General features: G+C 54.2%; 6 protein-coding genes across 6 annotated transcripts; 3 read left to right on the forward strand and 3 right to left on the reverse strand.

Annotated features, from left to right (window-relative positions):
- Positions 1-494: 494 nt before the first annotated feature.
- Positions 495-2,804, reverse strand: CkaCkLH20_00846 (uncharacterized protein; the record flags this gene model as incomplete). Its single annotated transcript, XM_038883566.1, has 8 exons — positions 495-1,264; positions 1,316-1,405; positions 1,460-1,673; positions 1,726-1,985; positions 2,033-2,162; positions 2,214-2,475; positions 2,546-2,576; positions 2,624-2,804. The coding sequence occupies 8 exons, from the start codon at positions 2,802-2,804 to the stop codon at positions 495-497; spliced, it is 1,938 nt and encodes a 645-aa protein (XP_038751161.1).
- Positions 2,805-4,758: 1,954 nt separating this feature from the next.
- CkaCkLH20_00847 (radical SAM superfamily protein) lies at positions 4,759-5,914 on the forward strand (the record flags this gene model as incomplete). Its single annotated transcript, XM_038883567.1, has 2 exons — positions 4,759-5,053; positions 5,124-5,914. The coding sequence occupies 2 exons, from the start codon at positions 4,759-4,761 to the stop codon at positions 5,912-5,914; spliced, it is 1,086 nt and encodes a 361-aa protein (XP_038751162.1).
- A 766-nt stretch (positions 5,915-6,680) lies between these two features.
- CkaCkLH20_00848 (uncharacterized protein) lies at positions 6,681-7,643 on the forward strand (the record flags this gene model as incomplete). The annotated part of the gene is made up of 1 exon (XM_038883568.1): positions 6,681-7,643. The coding sequence occupies one exon, from the start codon at positions 6,681-6,683 to the stop codon at positions 7,641-7,643; it is 963 nt and encodes a 320-aa protein (XP_038751163.1).
- Positions 7,644-7,855: 212 nt separating this feature from the next.
- Positions 7,856-8,743, reverse strand: CkaCkLH20_00849 (uncharacterized protein; the record flags this gene model as incomplete). Its single annotated transcript, XM_038883569.1, has 1 exon — positions 7,856-8,743. One exon carries the CDS (start codon positions 8,741-8,743, stop codon positions 7,856-7,858), a length of 888 nt encoding a protein of 295 aa, XP_038751164.1.
- A 567-nt stretch (positions 8,744-9,310) lies between these two features.
- CkaCkLH20_00850 (initiation factor 2 subunit family protein) lies at positions 9,311-10,610 on the forward strand (the record flags this gene model as incomplete). Its single annotated transcript, XM_038883570.1, has 3 exons — positions 9,311-9,455; positions 9,511-10,439; positions 10,500-10,610. 3 exons carry the CDS (start codon positions 9,311-9,313, stop codon positions 10,608-10,610), a joined length of 1,185 nt encoding a protein of 394 aa, XP_038751165.1.
- Positions 10,611-13,505: 2,895 nt separating this feature from the next.
- On the reverse strand, positions 13,506-17,041 carry CkaCkLH20_00851 (duf323 domain protein; the record flags this gene model as incomplete). The annotated part of the gene is made up of 13 exons (XM_038883571.1): positions 13,506-13,575; positions 13,646-13,727; positions 13,784-14,040; positions 14,089-14,516; positions 14,567-14,642; positions 14,693-15,386; positions 15,672-15,958; positions 16,011-16,032; positions 16,088-16,101; positions 16,153-16,267; positions 16,324-16,562; positions 16,619-16,737; positions 16,805-17,041. The coding sequence occupies 13 exons, from the start codon at positions 17,039-17,041 to the stop codon at positions 13,506-13,508; spliced, it is 2,640 nt and encodes an 879-aa protein (XP_038751166.1).
- Between the last annotated feature and the right edge of the window lie 1,521 nt (positions 17,042-18,562).

Raw genomic sequence — 18,562 nt, forward strand, 5'->3', positions numbered from 1 at the left:
CCTCGAACTCAGCTTCACCTCCAGACACCCCACCCAGACCGCCAGGCAACCACCTCACCCTTTATGAATGGGTTCTTTCGCAAAGCTTCCAACTCAGTTAAGCTAGACCGTCACGGGACGCCGGATGGTCTAGTTGGTAAAACCAAGTGGTGTCGCGAAAGAAATTCTGCGGTCGGGGCGACTCTGGGATCCCGCGCGGGGCGGTAATTCGAAACGGCCTGTAATCCTTTTTTTGGTCTTTTTTGTTTGTATTTATTAATCTCTTGTTGTTTTTCATACTCCCTCACTTGTTTATTTTTGGTCTTCTAGTTTGATTTTAGTTCGTTATCGTCTGCTTTGCGGATGTCAGGTTTGTCGTCACATTTAAGACGTACGGGACCGGCTATTGTTTTATGGCAAATACGACTCGGCGTTCATCGCCTACTGGGTATTATTTCTACAAGCAATTATGTGATACTCGAACCCTATGTTCATACACGAAACTCTCATAATACTCAGTCATCCTCATCACCATCAACCGGACCGTGATCGATCGGCCACTGCGGCTGACCCATCGGGCATGCGTCCGGGCCATCAGCGGAGTCCTTGATGATATCCGCAGCCTTCTCCGCCACGGCGTACACGGCAGCCTGTATGTGTCCGCCCGGGATCATGGGCATGATCCCCGCGTCGACGACGCGCAGGTTGCACGTCCCGTACACCAACAACCGAGAATCCACCACTCCACCCAGGTCCTCGGGCATCATGCTCGTCGTACCGCTGGGGTGGTACTCGGTGCCGACGAGGGGCTTCAGCGCGGCCATCAGCTCCCTCTCGTCGGTGGAGTTGTACCTGGAGTCGACGACGGGCTGCAGGGGCGCCATGGCCCTGGACCGCATGAGCTTCTGCGCGAGCTGGAGGCCGAGTCTGATGATTTTGCAGTCCAGGGGGTCGGCGCAGTAGCGGGGGTCGACGGCGGGCGGGTCGAAGACGGAGCGCGAGGACGGGCGGACGGTGCCGCGGGACAGGGGCTTCTGGTTGGCGATGGAGATCTGGCCCCATGATGCTGCGAGGAGTTCGTAGGCGCCGACGTCCTCGCGGGCGAGGTGGTCGAGGAGCAGGGACTTTTGCTTTGCGTAGCCGGAGGAGACGGCGGGTGGCGTGTCGAGAGGGAGGAAGTCGAAGGACTGGTTTTGGGACCGCTGGAGGAGGGTTTCCCATTCGTCGGTGTGGTACTTGAGGTTTGGGAAGGCGACGGTGTTGATCAAGGGGGTCGTCAGAGGTCCTGGGCGTCGTTAGTAGTCTGTTTCTGGGCTTGTTACACGGGAGGACTCACCAGTCTTATTGGCGAGGAACGTGTCCAATGCATCTTCCAAAGCGTCGCTGGTGTCCAAGTCTCGAGAGGTGAATACGGATGCGTTGGTATCTGAGAAAGCAGTGAGCGCTCGGATTGGCAAAGCATGAACGATTGGCCGCTTACAACTGTATGGAAACCGAGCCATGGGATGATCCTGAAAATTGTTCCCAACTCCCGGCAGATCGATCTGGACGGAAATATTCAACGACTCCAAAACCTGCGCAGGGCCGATACCCGAAACCTGCATGAGAACGGGGGACCGAATAGCACCAGCCGCTAGGATCACCTCCTTGTTTGCCGTGATAGTTCGGTTGGTACCCGAGAGGCCAGTTGCGAACTTCAGAAATTAGACTCCTTCTCTCAAAGTGTGTCGACGAACAGCAGCTTACCTCGACACCGACGATCCGGCGGCTTCCTCGGTTCAGGGAGCCAGGCAAGCCCACAATCAGACGTGTCGCGGTGTGCCCAGTGACAACGTGGAAGTTGGAGCGGGAGTTCGCTGAATCGAAGTAGCCGGTTCTCGCATCCGATCGCGTCTGGTTAGTCGGGGACATGCTGGACGCGACGATCATAGCACCCGTCGGGTCACCCGAGTTGACGTCGGCGGAGATTGGAATGCCAACCTCTGAGAGGCCTTGAAGAATGCTGCCTTTACTATGTAAGTACCTTGCCTCTCAAGGCCACAAAAAGACTTACCTGATGTGTTGTACATATATTCGGGGTATGCCACGTCAATAGGACCGTTGTTTCCATGCATAGACATGTTGGGCTTGATGTTGAGTTCATCGCGCATGCCTTGGTCAACATTGTTAGTGTACTTCTCGACCTGTCCCATATATTAGCAACGAGGATCACGATATTTGAGATCTTCGCCAACCTTCTTGAAGTAGGGCAGGAGGCCATCCCATCCCCATCCACGGTTGCCGAGCTCCTCCCAGGCATCGAAGTCAGCAGCGGCGCCTCGGGTCCAACACATTCCGTTGACAACTGATCCGCCACCAACAACCTTGCCCTGATTGATGTTCCGAGTCTGTCCGTCGAGGAAAGTTTGAGGGGCCGTGGCCACGTTATGGGCATATCCCGACGCAGGGACGCGGCCGATATAGCCGGGGATAATGACCCGATTCTCCCGGCGGTCACTAGTCAAAATGGTCAGTCAACTGTTCCCTTCTGAGATTTCGACGCAGATTTAGGCCAGTTTTGACTCACAGCTCACCAGCCTCGATCACCAAGATTGTCGCTGAAACGGTCGTTAGCGAGATCTTTGAATCAGAGAGTCCACCATACCATCCCTATCCTCGCTCAGGCGGTTCGCGACCACCAGGCCCGAGAGGCCACCACCGATTACGACATAGTCATACTCGGAGAGGAGAAACTTGTCGATGGTCTGGTTGGTGATGTGGAGGGCGTTCGAGGCAGGAGACAAAAACGCGAAGACGAAACAAAACAAAATGATAAAATAATGCATGTCGTCCGCCGACAATGTCGCCCCAAAGAATTAAGTAATTATGCCTCCAACAAAGACCAACAAGAAAGCCTCCAAAGTCGATTACTGATGTTTTAATGTTGTTGGAGAAAGAAGAGAGTGAGAAGGAAAAAAAGAGAGGTGAATGAGCGTAAGAAGAAGAACCAAGATTGTGGCTTGAGGTGAAGGAGTGAAAGGAGGAGGCTGCGCTTGCTCACCAACGCTGGCTAAATAAGTCGTCCATCAGTTTGTGAGATCCTGTGGTGATATATCCAAAGACGGTTCTTCATCTTTTCTTCTGTTCCAATCATGGATTTCTGGCCATTCTCCACGGTGATTTCTGAATTCCCTCACCTCGCCGAGACATGGTATGATGGCCAGATGGAAGGACTGCCGCAGAAAAGCCACTGACCCACGATGCGACTACCGCCAGACACTTCTGGACAAACGCCGGAATATTTGCATATTCTAGCTCGCAACATTTTCTTCGTCTGATCAGTTTCTGCTCGTACATCAGCTTCGCCAATGCGCCGTGCTTGCTTATTCGTAGGACCGCCCCTCTGCAATAGATGGTTGTCTCACGTCAACTCAGCAATGTTCTGGATCATGATTGAAGGAAAGAAAACATAGATGAGAATCACCAACGAGCTGTTGGGACGTCGCCGGCTCAAGAAGCTTGCTTGCAGGGACTGTATGAGACGGCTTCAACCTGCGACGCTGACTGCTGTCACTATCATGTTGCTTAATCTGGGAGAGAGGGAGTATCCTATAAAACAAACAGCTCCAGGGAGAAACCAAACATTTGTTGGCTGCGATGAGGAAGCTTAGCCGTCACGAGACCTGCGTACGATAGGCCAGCATGTTGCCGATCAATGAGGCGGACTTCTACGATGAAGCAATTCCCCATTTGACTGTCTTACTTATCGTCGGCAACCAGATACGGCATGACCATGGTCCACATGCCCGTTTAGGTTGACCAACATTGATAGTCGGATAAGCGAAGGAGACAAGATGTCAAGAATCGTCGCCATAGCATCCAAGTATGAATACTTTTGGTATGGACGTTTGCGCGCTCTGCTCTCTGTAGAACTAGCCTTCGTCCGGTGGTAACGGTCCAGCCTCGAAGATAGTGAGTTGCAGGTCGGAGCATCTGTGTGGTTGTCAAGAAAAGCCGTACAAATCGCCCTTCCAAGCCTCGTATATGAGTGTCGTTGCTTCTTTCATCCCGAGGCCCTTGCTTTGGGTCGCTCCCAAGGAGATCTCGATTCTCGTCTTGCAGAAGTGGATGGAAAGTGCTGTTATGCTTCCGGTTCTGGGCATCTACGCCCGCGGAATCCGTGCCCTTACCTCGTCTGGGATGAATCCTGGCAAGCCCTTGCTGTGAAGCTGAAGATACTTTCGACACGAGAGCAACCAAATGCAGATGGACCTGTGTAACCGTTGTTACTAGGGAACCATGTGGCGAGATGAACTTGCTGGTGGCACGAAATTTCTCGGACTTTGCTTCGAGCCAATTGCTGTGAACCGCAAACTCGAACCTAGATGGGCGGTTTGCCATGTAGGTATGGGATGAACTGATGCCAATTCGTGGCGGGCCAACGACGGGCGCGGTCGGCTCCTGCGTGCTCAATCAAGACATGGTGTAGAACCGTTTGCCTCGTGTTGAGGGGCTTTCCAATCGATCGGACGAGACCAAGTGATTCTCACGCAAGGAGAAGTGAATCAAGCAAGGGGATTGCTCCGAGTGATCCAGGTTTGGTAGGTAATTGGGGAAGTGGAGGAAGCAGCACACACTGAGGTGAGGGCGACCTGAAGGGTGCAGATAGGCCCACTTTTACTGCTTCCATCCAATAGGACGTTCCCTTAAGTAATCCTGCCACCTTCATCTACCACCACCTGTGACGCAAGATCATTGAACTTCGCTCTTCGAGTCAGCTTATCATGCCTCTTCATCACAATGAACGTAGCAGCAAGGGCTCTAGCAAGAAGAAATGAGTTCGTCCGGAGGAGTTTCTCGGCTCCTCGCCGTTCTCTCCACCTCGCACCACCCTTTCTCCTCGACGACTACATCCCTAGATACATGACACTGTCCTCCATCGACGAATCCAAGAAAAGATCCAAGGCCTACCATCATCTTTCAAAGTGCAATCTGTGTCCGCGACTATGCGGGGTCAACCGCTTCGAGACGACGGGGATGTGCCTGATTGGCGACAATACAAAGGTCAATGTAATCGCGCCGCATTTCGGTGAAGGTTTGGCAGTCCCCAAGAACTCATCTCCCTCTACCGTACGGATCGGCACACTGACCACTACCACGCTCAGAACCATGCGTTCAAGGACACAATGGGAGTGGCGCCGTATTCTTCTCGGGTTGCAATCTGCGTTGCGTCTTCTGCCAGAATCATGACATCGCCCACCAGCGCAACGGCCAAGACCTGACGCCCGAAGAACTGGGCGAGTGGTACATCAAGCTGCAGCAGGTCGGTCGCGTCCACAACATCAACCTCATTACACCGGAACACGTGGTACCCCAGGTCGTCTTGAGCATCCTGCATGCAAGGAACCTGGGTCTGAAGGTCCCCATCATTTACAACACGTCCAGTTTTGATTCTTTGGCGTCACTCGAGCTTCTCGACGGATTGGTCGATATCTACCTCCCTGACTTCAAGGTCTGGGAGACCAGTACGTCCAAGCGCCTGCTCAAAGCAGACGACTATGCTGCCACGGCTCGCGAGAGCATCAAGGCCATGCACGAGCAGGTCGGCGACCTATGCTTTACGGGCGATGGCATCGCCAAGAAGGGCCTCCTTGTTCGCCATCTGGTCATGCCAGGGAAGGAGTCCGAGGGCCAGCTGATCATGGAATTCTTAGCTAAGGAGGTGTCTAGAGACTGCTTTGTCAACATCATGGAGCAGTACCACCCAGACGCTCACGTCGGCAAGTCGAAGAGACGATCCAAAGCAGGAGCGGAATCCCAAGGAGAAGAGGTTCGATACAGTGAAATCAACCGCGCTGTATCGGATACTGAAGTATCTTCGGTTCGGAAGGCCGCGGAAGCAGCTGGTCTGTGGCGATTCTGTGATCCTCCGAGGCATGATGGGTTCAACATCTGAGCTCTCCCTTGCATGGAGACGCAAACCGATCAGCCTTGGCGGCTGCCACTGCTGCAGAGCAAAGCGCTACTTTGAGAATCAGACGTCGTCATCTTCGGAGGCAACCGAATGCTTCTAAGTGATCACCTAGCTGGCTCGATGACCGTCATGGCGAGCTGTTGACAGTCAATTATGCGCGTGTCATACTGCCATCGATTACATTAATTGTCATTTCACATTCTCAAGTGACTGTTAGTAAAACCACTTCAGCTAATGGTCAAGAAACTGACCTATCGATAGAAAATATCACTTGAGCTCCTCGGCCCAGTGTTCCGAGTTTGTCTCCCCTGTACCATACTCTTGGGACCAACAAACGAACCGAAGTGTCGAAGGCCGCCAATCAGCTTGGCACATTGAATGCGAAGGGGCATATTGTTCAAAGAATTGGTATAATTGGATTGCCCACCGCCAAGCTACTTTGTTTGCTATCCCAAGAAACGTCTCCGTCCTTTGCGTTGCCATCTAAATCTGGCACTCTTTGGCTTTCCTCACTTTATTCGATAATTCCGGACGAAATCTTTATAGCCCCTCATATGGAGGCGTTGCAATGCCGTTGTCCGACTGTCATGCACATGGTTGCAGTCTTTGTTCGATCACTGACCACTTGCGGATACAGTGGGAATTAATTCTTCAAGAAGATGGACGTCTATATCTGAGCTGATATTGCCTGGTTTGGTTTCGAAATACATTCTCAGAGCCATTCTCTTCATCTCAATCCCCTTCGACCATGGATCAGTACGTTCAAGCAGCAGTCTTCACCCCGCGGGCCAACAGCCACGACGGGTCGACCACATCATCTGAAGAGACAACATTGCAGGGCCGTCTCTCCAGCCGCAAAGGATCCATCGCCAGTATTTCCAACCACCAGACGTCTACGATGCGCAGCTTGCCCAGAAGAGGGCGGAAAACTCCGGTCGGCAACATCTCACTGAACACCAAAGTCAAGCCGGCATACTCAGTCTTCACGTCGCCCGGGTCCTTCGAGCAACTATACAACGAGAAGGCCTATCTCCATGCGTCGCTGAGGGTCCAAGGCGGAAGGTCCTTCGAGCTCATGAGAAGACTTACCATTCTACACGAGAAGATGGACATCGGATTGCCGTCCGACGAGAGACGCAAGGCGCGGAAGAAGGCGGCCCTGATCAAGAGCAAGATCACAGAGGCGGCCGCGCAGGAGAAGGCCATCTCGATCAGGCTCTGTGACATCAACGCGGAGCTCAGCATGAGAGAACGGTGGATGCAGGTGCAGCACGAGATTTACGACCGGCGGTACCCCTGGTGGGCCGTCGACTCCTCGCCCCTCGGCGGCTACATCGCGACGCCCTCTGATTTCACTCCGATCGCCCCGACCCCTCTGGATGCGGCCTCGCCCGTCTTCTTCCCCGTGGGATACTATCCCGTGTACAGCTCGGTGCAGGTGCTGTCGCCGTGTCATGAGCCGGAGGCGCTCGAATCAGCCGCCCCTGGCTTGTGGGTCGACAACGAAATGCGCGAGACAGCGATCGACGCTCTGGGAAATCACGGCTTGCGATTTTGCTATGACGGCCGAGAGAAGCTAGACTGTGCAGTCACCGAGGAGTGTGGTGAGCTTGCAGGAGTGGGCAGCCAGAAACGGAGGGGCAGGAGGATGAGCCTGCCGTCTTTGCGGTGCCTGTGGCCGGGGCAGCAGGAACCGGCGCTATGTTCGTAGCCCAAGGTAATATTCACGGGGTAAAAGACGGAAATAGGTCGGTGTTTTGCTTGGAAAGAACTTTTATCAAATCATGCCAGTCGCATGTATGTAATAGCTAAGCCAACGGCGCAGGGAATCTCTTTGCTCAAATCATCAGAAGTGGCCATCGCCCGCCACCCCCGTACAGTCCTCTTTCCATATCTGACCTCGTGCTTTGAGCGTATCAAAGTCTAGGCGAACTCTCCAAATTGACCATCGTCGAATCCCAGGTCCTGCGCGGATTTCCTCTTCTCCCTCTTCTGGTCGCGCACGCTCGGCGCGCTCGGCGGCGGCGGCAAGAAACTACCGTTCCCGCCGCTCTTGGATGCCGCACCACCGGGCGGCGGCGGCGGCGGTAGGGAGAACGCTTGTAGGTCTGCTCCCGTGGGCGGCGTCGTCTGCGAGGCGTCCGAGGGCCTCGACCGGCGTCCAATCCTGGAGCCTCCAAAGTTGATGGTGATGGTCTCGCCCTCCTTCAGACTGTAGTCCTTGGTCTTCTCCTCCTCGGCACGCTTGCTGTTCTCGGCGGCCTTCTTCGCCTGGCTCGCGTCCAGCAGGCCAAGACTCTTCTGGGCCTCCTGCAAGGCGACGCCGAAGTCGAAGGCCTCGCTCCGCTCCTCGAAGCCGACGCCGAGGACGGCCTTGCGGCCCTGGCCGTCCATGACGCGGACGGCGAAGAAGCGCGACGAGTCGAGGACGGGCTCGACGACGGTGAGGGAGGTGTAGGGCGCGGCGGCGAAGAGCTGGCCGTTGGAGGGGTCCTCGAGGACGATGTCGACCTTGATGTGGTTCTCCTTGGTCGCGATGCCGGCCGGGGCGCCGGGGGCGACGGGGATGACGGCGCTGCCGGTGGCGCCGACGGGGACGGGTTGCGGGGCGGCATTGGTCTCCCAGGCGGTCTCGAGGACGCGCAGGCGTGCGGTGAAGATCTGGCGGTCGGTCCAGCCGGCGGCGGTGTAGCCCTTGTTGGAGGTCAGGGGCGGGATGTTGTAGACGTGGGCGCCGGAGGCGAGGAAGAGGATGCGCTGGATCGCGTCGGCGGGGAGAGGCGCGCCGGTTGCGGGATCGGTGGTCTCCATTGCTGTGTCGTGGTGGTCGCGGAGGACGAGGGGGCTTCAAGGAGGCGGTCGAGGTCGAGGAGAAGAGGAGCTTCGACGACGGTGTTGTCGGTGGGAAGAACCAGAACAGAGCTTCATGATCAGAAGAAGGGAAATTGAGTGAATTGGATGCTCTCAGGGGGGGAGATGAAGGCTTACAAGGACGGGAGCTTGATTGCTGGGTTTGGTGGTGTCAGTGTTTCGGGAGTGGAGGGGACCCCGCTGCCGGTAGTGGAATGGCTTGGGTGATGATACAGGGCGATGGATTGTGTTTGGGAGGACCCTGGAAGAAGCAAGCTGTAAATTGAGAAAAGATAGAAGGATACCTTGGAACTCGGTTGGAAGATGGTGATGATGTCAAGTAGCCCCATATCGGACATGGGCCCCGCCTTCGAGCAATGGTGGGTGGTGAGGTCGCAAAATTACCCCGCCAAATCAGAGCGATCAATCCATCCCACCACCACAAGCTCCAGTACGCCCATGTGAATTGAGTCACTGGCCAAAATTTCGAGCTTCGACATCGACGTCGCGCATCCTCCCTCACCACCCTTGGCGCTTCTTTCGTCTCCCGCCGCCATCGTCCCTCACCACTCTCGTCGCTTCTGCCGTCTCCCCCTGTCACCGTCCCTGGTGTATTCACTTCCGCACCGCACCTTATTCTCAAACACCGCCATCATGGCCACCGACGTCGCGCGTAAGTCCTTCCCGCCGATCCTGAATCCTCGACTAACAGCTCTACTCACTCCCAGCAGCCGCCACCGCGCCCTCCGACCTCCCCGTCCGCACCAAAGAGACCGAGAACCAAAGCGTCGATATCGTCGCGACATACCACTCCCTCGTCGAGGACGCAGACCTGACGAAACCCGTCGCCGCGATCGAAGCCCTCATCACCCTCCTCAACGCCTCCGGCACCACAACCGTCTACGAAACCCTCGACCTCGTCAAGCGCCACTCCAAACTCCTCCACGCCTCCGTCAAAAACCCCGTGCCCCTCCAGGCCGGCACAGATCTCTTCCTGCAGTACCTCGTCTCCTCGCTTAAGCAGCAGGAGTCCGGCGCTGTCGACACCTCCCCGCACCAGTCCTTCGAGGCCGTCCGCACCCACCTGCTGCGCAACGGCCGCCTCTTCGCCTCCCGCGCTATCACCGCCCGCGACCGTATTGCCGACGCCGGCTGGCGCTTGATCCGCGACGGCAAGGTCGTCCTCACCCACGGCGCCTCCCGCGCCGTGTCCAGCCTGCTCTTCAAGGCGGCGGAACAGTTCGGCGGAGGCGCGAACGGAAGCGGTGTCAGGTTTAAGGTCGTGTACGTGCGCGACGAGCACCGCCCTGCCGAGTCGGACCGCGTGGTCAAGGAGCTGCGCGAGAAGGGCATCCCGGTGGCTGAGATTGCCGAGCCGGCGGTAGCGCACGTATTGGGCTTGCTGAGGCAGGTACACATGGTCTTCGTGGGCGCCGAGGCTGTCACGCAGAACGGAGGCATCATCTCCCGCATGGGAACTTATCAGATCGCGAAGCTGGCGAAGCAGGTCGGTCTGCCGTTCTATGTGGCTGCCGAGTCGCACAAGTTTGCGCGCAAGTTGGTCATCGATCAGAGGGATCTCGGTTTCCAGCAGCATGTGCTGGATTTCAAGACCGTTGGTGCGAGCGAACAGCCGGAAGATGCGGTGGACTACACTGTGAGTTACTCCCAGCCCGATCTCGCCCTGGACGGTTTGAGCTAACACTAATTTCTTCAGCCTCCGGACCTGATCTCGTACCTTGTGACGGAAAATGGCGTCAAGCTTCCCACCTATGTGTTCGAGCAGCTGCTCGAAATCTACGGCAGCTTCGGCAGCTTGGACGTCTGAATCGGACTGACGACTTAACATTACACGTCTCCAGGTTGCATGATCATATCGCAGGGAGAGAGGATGAATTGGTATCATACTCCATCGCGGACGCAAGAGACATCTGCCTCGGTAGCATAGCCGGCCGTATTGTGGGAACGAAGAAACGGCTCACCAGGTGCATGGAGCGGCCGACGGTTCCGGAAGGCCTTCCCGGGCGGGAAACGGGGAACGCGCATCCCACGGCCACGGATGAATATACGTACGGTGAATTTTGTACGGTGAGAGCCGTCGTCGGGTGGAGTTGAGAAAAGGGTACTTGAGAGTACATCCGCGCTGCACGTAGAGAGATACCTTGTTTGCTACTACACGCCCTACGCTGGGCATCGCGAGAGATTCACCGGCAGGGCCTGCCCCTCTAAAAATACATTACTGTTCAAAAAAGAGCCCTCATTTTCGCCGACTTTGACCCCAGCAGCATCCTGCATGGCAGTTCACGAACCGCAATCGCGAGAGTTTCGGCGCGCCGCGGCGTTTGCACGACATGCATACAATGCCGATGCGGAGTTCCGGGCGAGAGTCGAATACATGACAATGACGGGAACATTTCCTTCTCGTGACAAACCCCCTCTCTTCCTGCGGAATCTGACATCCAGCCCCTCCTCACCTCCTCACATTTTTCCTTTTTCTTTTTTTCGAGGCCACCTCGTACTACTACCAACACCAAAAACCCCACATCAGCGGGAACCCCCACGAGGGGTTGACGTCAGCTATGCATGTAAGTAAGACGCCCTGTATTACCACCTTCCGCGCCAAGTGAGGGAGGAGGGGGGGCCGCGTTGGTCGTGTGCCATCGTGATGCCTGGACCGGTGAGGGTGGTGGCCGAGGTTACGATGCTTCTCTTCGTGGGGTCATTCGGAGATGTGTCGGATCTGAAGAGTGCTTGAGGGATCGGGCAGAAACGGCATGTTTGTATTAGACGTCTCGTTGTATGTTACTTGACATCCTGCGGGCACGTAGGAAGAACCTTCGTTCGCATGGGCATATCTGCTAGGGATTTGGTGAAGTGTCGTAGGGACTGTGTGGTGTTCGTATATATAAAGGCAAACATCACGGCTGAGTACTTGTCACCTTCACCAATACATCGCCGTGTATGTGGTTCGAGTCTTCCTTTGACAGAGGGTACGTCTTGAAGAAGCGAAGAGATAAATGATTCTCACGCATATACAAGATGCATCGTAGTTCACGTTGATTCATTGACCAGCTTCAACCAGTCTCTGCCAATCCCTATTGTCGATTGCCTCTTATACAGTTTGCGAATAGCCTCAAGATGGCGCCCCAATGTTCTGAAGATACATCGGCTGATACCCGAACCAGAGATGGCTCAATGGCACGCAAGTCGCCGACAGTTGTTTGGATGGGTTTCCCTTGGATGGTCTTCACTTGGCTATACAGTAGCCAAAGGGCCATCCTCTGTTTATATAGGAATGTAAACCCGTATGACGAATTTGCGAAATATGCATATCAAACCCAGCTTATTTGAGAAACTGTAGACGGCATAGAAGGGGTAAACTCCCAAAATGTGCAGAGCTTCCGCCGAGGCAAGATGACCTTTCCGACGATGGCTCCAGTCCGTTGAGTACTCCGTAAATCTTGGTTAAGACTCGGCAACGATAACCAAAGCTCCTCCATTGTTCGTCATCCTTTGTTGTTTCGTGGGTGTATACTCGCCAGACAGACCCAATTCAAGCCCGAAATCCCATAATCTCGCATTCGAGGCCGGTCACTGTTATGTTGGCTGTCTTCTACAAGCCAAAAACGTAAAAGAGCTCGACTTTAGCATCAAAGTGACGGACGTCGTTGATTCCGCTGCCGTTTCGAAAGCTCTGGCGCTCTGAGAACCAGACCGCCCTTTATGCACTCTTGGCGGAAGGCTGGGGGTCATTAATAACATACTTACTTTGCCATCTGTCAATTCAGGGAACTGGTTTCGAAATACATCGCACATCTACAATCGTTCGATATAAAACCACAGTGTAAGAAGCCTTTGATTTGATACCAACCCAAAAGCATGGTATCTCCGTCACGGTCGGACGTGTCGTTTGGGGCGACATCTTGTTCGCCTAATTGTATCGTCGAAGCTGGGGTGCTTATCCGCGGTAGTATGACTACATCAAGAAAGCAAACGCGGAAGACATCAGCGGCGTCTGGCGTTGTCTCTGTTGCCTGTCGTAGTTTCTTCGCAAATAATCGTGGGTTAAGGTTCGTTTGAGTGATGCAGACGCTCTAGAGTTGAGGCCCAGAGCACATGATCGTCGTTAGAACTGACAATCTCCGCGACGCTTGGAAAAGGAGCTAATGGTTGTTGGATGGAGAGGACGACCAAAGAGACGGCATAAGTTTTAAATAGGACATCGTGCGTAAGGAGAACTTAGGACGATAAGGAGACACAGATAAGCAAAATCTGAAGGGATACGTTAGACTATCACAATATTCTCTCTAGATGGGTTTCGATGACTGATCAGGATTGGTGGACGGTGACAGGAAGAATAGTGAGTGTCGATTGATCTCTGCTACCAGATAGTAGAAGCAATCACGTCAGCTATGGCCGACGCCTTACATGTAACCCCTAATCCATGCCAATTACTTGAAGAGAGTGAAGCTGTTTGAAGAAATACAGAGGCCTAAAAGATTCCAGACTTGGACCCCACGAAAGAACTCCCCGTTGCGGTTTCAAAGACAAACATGCCGGCTTTTGGTGACGACCATGACGGAAGGAGAGTTGGTAGAAGACGACGTTGAGTTGTCCACGAGAAAAGCCAGTTGTTGAACTTCTGGGCTGAGCTTTCAGCAAGCAAGATTAAAGATGGTGGTGGTACAGTATTCGAACAAAAAGTGAGCCGGCGACGCGGGGATTAGTTGATGTCCCTGACGAGACGAGCGCCAGCCCAGGCGTAGGGATAGTTGCGCTGGTACCAATTGACGCTGCTTATGATTAGTCTTTGCTAATATGTAGTTGGGATACACATCAGGGGCTGATGATGGGAAAACTTACAAAGATCGCCGTCCAGCAATGAGGGGGTGTGTAGCCCAGGAACCGCCGAGAACAATGTTGTGCTTGCCATCGAAGAAGTCGGCTTTTGCCAAATTAGAAAACGCGCTGCTCCTTCCAATATTGCAGAATAAAACTCACATGTGTACTGGGGATACAGAGGCATGGGCTCGAAGCCTTCATGCTGAGCAAGGGGCGAGCTGGTCCACTCCCAGACGCCGCCGAGCTCGCCTTGTCCCGCGAGACGGTTGCCATTGGCCGTCACGGGAACGCAGTGCCAATGCTGGAAACCAACATTGGCGCCATCGAGGTCCGCGAAGAGTTCAGAGCGAATCTTCTCGGCCTCGAGGGAGGCGGGCTTCGGGGGTGTCTCCTCGACACCATCGTTGGAGAGGTGGCTAGCACATGTCAGCTTGAGAAATTTTCTGCCTTTGAAGGGTACTCACCCATTGACAGCTGGAACCGTTCGTCCAAGAGTACGCTCTGCTTCCATCTTTTTCAGGTTGTGAACATAGGTGTAGATACTCCTCGCCTCCTCAAAGGAGGGCATACGGCCACCCATCCATGTGGCGCAACCGGAGAGCTCGTCGTAGGACGCGAAGATGGGCCAGTCTAAGGCGTACTTGAGCGGTACAAGACCATGGACTGTGCGCACTGCGATGTTGTCGATGAAGGAGTCTGGGAGCGCGGGTGATCCGTTTTGGTGACCGTTAACGCCGTTGGTCGCACCGTTTGTGTTCCCGTTGACGTAGCCATTGGTGTGTCCGTTGGAAACACCGTTTACGTGGCCATTCGTCTTGGCGCCGTTGGCGTGAACATCAGCCCATGAGGCAGGAACCTTCTCGATGTGGTTTTCGAACATGTATTGCGCGTACTTGAGGGTGTCAGTGTGTATCGTTTCCAATTCACGTGTATGTTGCTTACCTCCTCATTGGTGATTGGCCGCCCCTTGGCCTGGAAAGCGTGAACATCAACTTTCCGAGATGGTTTCTCGTTATCCCTTATTTGAGTCAGCATCAATTCAAAGGTTTACAAGACATTTGAACTTACCAGCCGAAGTAGCCATTGACGCCAGCGTCAAGAGCAGGCTCGTCCATACCAATCTTGATGGACTGGGCAGGTACTTCGTGCCATTCATTGGGAACGCGGGCTTGGCGAGCCTTGTCTGCCAAACGCTTGAAATCAGGACGCTCGACATCGGGGGGTGGCAGCGTCTTTTCGCTCTGCAGCATCATGTAGAGCAGGGTCTCCATGTGCATGATCTCATGCTCAAAGCCGACCCAGATGCCTTGCGCAATAGCCCGAGGGATCTTGCAGATGCCATTCTCGTACAGGCTCTGGACTCTCGCCCTGACACGCTGCTGATAAGCGATAATCTGCTCGACAGGCGGCCACTCATCTGGAATTTCAGAGTGAGAATGACAGTGCTCAGGGTTGTCGACATCTGGGTCAATTCCTCTCTCGAACATGGGCTGGAAGTATGCCGGCTCGGTGGGTGGCTTCTTGGTCGTCTTCGTCAATTGGATGTCCAAGAAGGCAGGGATGTGGCCGAGATAAAAGATGCAGGCATTCCGAAGCTTGATTGGCTTATCCAGCAACTCTTCATTGGGAAGCATCTTTTGTGTAACAGCGTCCCATGCTGTCCACAGAGCCTCCCAATCGCCTAGCGAAGGGCAAGGGGAAGCCGCGTAGAGGTCAGGAAGCAGGCTGAAAGGCATCTTTCTCTTAGAGATCAGGTGAAGACCTATTTGCATGTCAGTTCAAGCATTTCTTGTTTTGGAAAAGCCAGCTTCTTGTAAGTGGTGCTCTGTACGGATCGCGTAGGATCCGATGGTCCGTCAGAAGATGTTGCCGGGACTAGTCGCATCCAACATCTTACGATCCGGCGACTGCAAGCCCACTGTTTGGGTAATTGGCTCCACGTTGCCGGCAGACGTGGGGGAGGCTTATGGGGTGCAGGATGTACGTAGAGGGTGGCAGCCAAAAATCCCGAGTTCCTGAGTTGCACATAGAAATTTGGTCCACTCACCGTGCTCCTCGCCCTTCATCCATCGGGCGGTTTCGATCAAGCCTGCCATGTTCCACAGATTCTCGGCTCCCCGCTGGGAGTACTTCAGGCTCTGCTCAACCTGAATGCGCTCGTGCTGCTTGATGAGGGTTCCCATCACACGGGTGTCGCGGACTGGGGAGTAGAAAGCCTGATGACGGCCACCTTCGTCATCGTAGACGTATTCACCAATGACCTCCCAGTCCGCCAGCTTGAAAGCTTCCTCTCCGAGGATCTCATTGGCGTTTGCCAGACCGTTCAGGATGAACCTATGACAATTAGTTATGAACATATGAACACTTGTAGTTGGATTTGACTTACTGATGGGTGATACCCTTGCTGTCTATATGTGTTACTGTCAGTGCCATTGTTGCAGTTGTCTCTGCAGGGAGAATTACCATTGTAGCCATGACTGAGCGGGTTAGCAACCAGAATAACGTCCACGTGTGCCATGGAAACTTACTAAACCTTGGCTGGATCGCTACAGCCGTCCAATCCAATCAGCATTGTGTCTGACGGCGCAAGAACATCGCTGAAGTGCTTGAGAAAACCAGCGGCGTCGTAGCGCTCGAAGTTGCCTTGTCACAGCTGTCAGACTTCTTCAGAGCCATCAATTTACTGTGGAGCAACAAACCAATGCTGGAGCCCAAGCTCACGATGCATTTGGTGCGGGCCAAATTTGAGGGCTTCTTCAGCCACTCGCGGCCGTCGTCGTAAGTGCCCAGAAGGCCATGACATTTGACGTGGCGAAAAGAGGGCAGTTGCGCCAAAGTGCGTTCTAGCTCTTCCAGCGAAAGGTCCAGAGCGTAGTAGTCGATGCTCTTCCCGGCATCCTCGAAAGCTTGCAACAGGATACCGATTTTGCGAAGGTTGCTTCAAGATAGGTCAGAATCACCCCAAGAGTCTCCATTCAGCAGGGAACCACAAACCCACTCCCCAACTCAATGACCATAGACTCGGGTGAGATGTTCTGCGCAATCTCTTTCGAGGAGCTGTTCAGAACTTCAATCTCGTTGTTGGTCAGGTAGTACTCGTCAAGATATGTGATCTGCAAAACTGTTAGTGCCAATCACGCAAGACGTGGCTGAGCTGATGAGTGGCCCAAAACCACCTACATCCTCGAACAGTTGCAGGCCCCGTTCGTTGTAAAGCAGCAAGGTCGGCAGCCTCCGGGGTCCGTTTGTGGGGTTCCACATGGAAATGATGTCGTCCTTCAAGTTTGTTTCAACCGCAACTCGTCGAACGTCGATGATGTCAACGCCATGTTTGGCGACTGACTTGTTGATATTCTGCTTAGCCGCCTTGAGGTCAGCTTGGGGAAAGCTATCCTGAGAGACAGCAATTGAACCCATCGTGAAAGGTACTCGAGGTATGGAAAGCAAGACGCTGATGGTTCGAATACAGAGCAGGTACAAGGGAGGGAACAAAGAACAATGTTTATATGAAGGATGATGAAGGTAGCATGTGCAAGACGACTTGAGCTTGGGACGAGAAGAACGGACGGGTACCTTCTGGTTATAGGCACCACGACAAAGGTACCTGGGTCCCCAAAGCCGACGGAGGCGCCGGCAAGCATACGGCGATACATGTTGGTATTGCCATGCTAGCAATAGGGCAGGTCGGAGTCGTGTACCAAGTGTTGGATGTGGATGCCGACATGGAACCGGTGACTCGGCAGGCCATAGGTTGCCGTTCTAGTCCACAGTGTAGCGATTTGATGGAACAAAGATGCATTTCGGGGATATTGGCGACCAAACGGAGCAGGTGTACAACCAGGGTACTAAACGACTGAAATCGGATCGTATGAAACAGACACCGAGCGAGACCTGAGTTCGGAAGTATATTTGAGGTAACCGGTTTTCGTGGGCCTGTACCAGACGATACAATTCCCTTTTGTCATAACGTGCAGATAGAGAGAGGAGTGTGACAGCTTCATCCCGGACAGAGAGTGGGAGAAGTTCGCAGTCGAACAAATCAGCGAACGTCATCTGAGGCGTATCCCACGCCCCACAAAGAGCGCCCACACTATCGCTGCTGGAGCTTGACGCGGATCACCGGATTTGACATAGTTGTCATGTACCTGGAATGTTGGAAACGGCCGTTACCTGCGCCTTGTGAATGGGGAAATGGGATGCTGATTCGAAGCTTTCCGCGTCGTGCTGCCCAAGGTTTGGACGGTAAGGGAAGGTTGTGTGGCATCCTTGTGAGCCTCACAGTCGACAGACACCGGACATGTCATGTCGCTAGGATGGACGGGCTACCAAAGACTCTGAACGCTTTTTTTTCCTTGGAACGCACATGCGCAGGTTCGAGATTGATTCTCGTAGAGTTTGCAGAAGTTGTGGCTCGAACGAAGAGGGCGCTCGCTCAGTGGCGTTCAGACCATCTCGATGCGCGTTTTGAGGCTCGTCGGAATCTTCAAAGCTGAGAGTTTGACCGTGTCCCCATCGACGCGTTGTAAGGCGTGAAGTAGGGTAGGGAAGCTGACTGTAAACGCAGTGAAGTCAATGCCAGCTGGGCTACTGCACCATCAGCTGCTCATAGCTCCCAGGCAGCTGCAGAAAAGCTCCATCAACCAACCGGCCAGGTCAGCTCGCGTAGAATTGTATGGGTGTGAATAGTGACCAAGCTGGCTGGTCTGGGCTTCTAGATCGGCTAGAAGTCTGCAACCCCAGCCCAGTTTAGCTGCAGGCCCTCCCTGAACCTTGCGGGGATGAGACCCAGTACCAGGGAGGGGCACCGAGAGGTCTCCGACTATTCAACGACGCGTCTTGGTAGACCTCAGCCCACCAGATGACCAATCCTTCCGACACGACGGGTCATTGTGCGTGAGAGTGAGAGGATATCGACGTCATGTTCCCTCTGCCGGACAT

This window comes from Colletotrichum karsti (assembly GCF_011947395.1).
Source record: "Colletotrichum karsti strain CkLH20 chromosome Unknown Scaffold2, whole genome shotgun sequence".
In the NCBI taxonomy this organism is placed as follows: Eukaryota; Fungi; Ascomycota; class Sordariomycetes; order Glomerellales; family Glomerellaceae; genus Colletotrichum; species Colletotrichum karsti.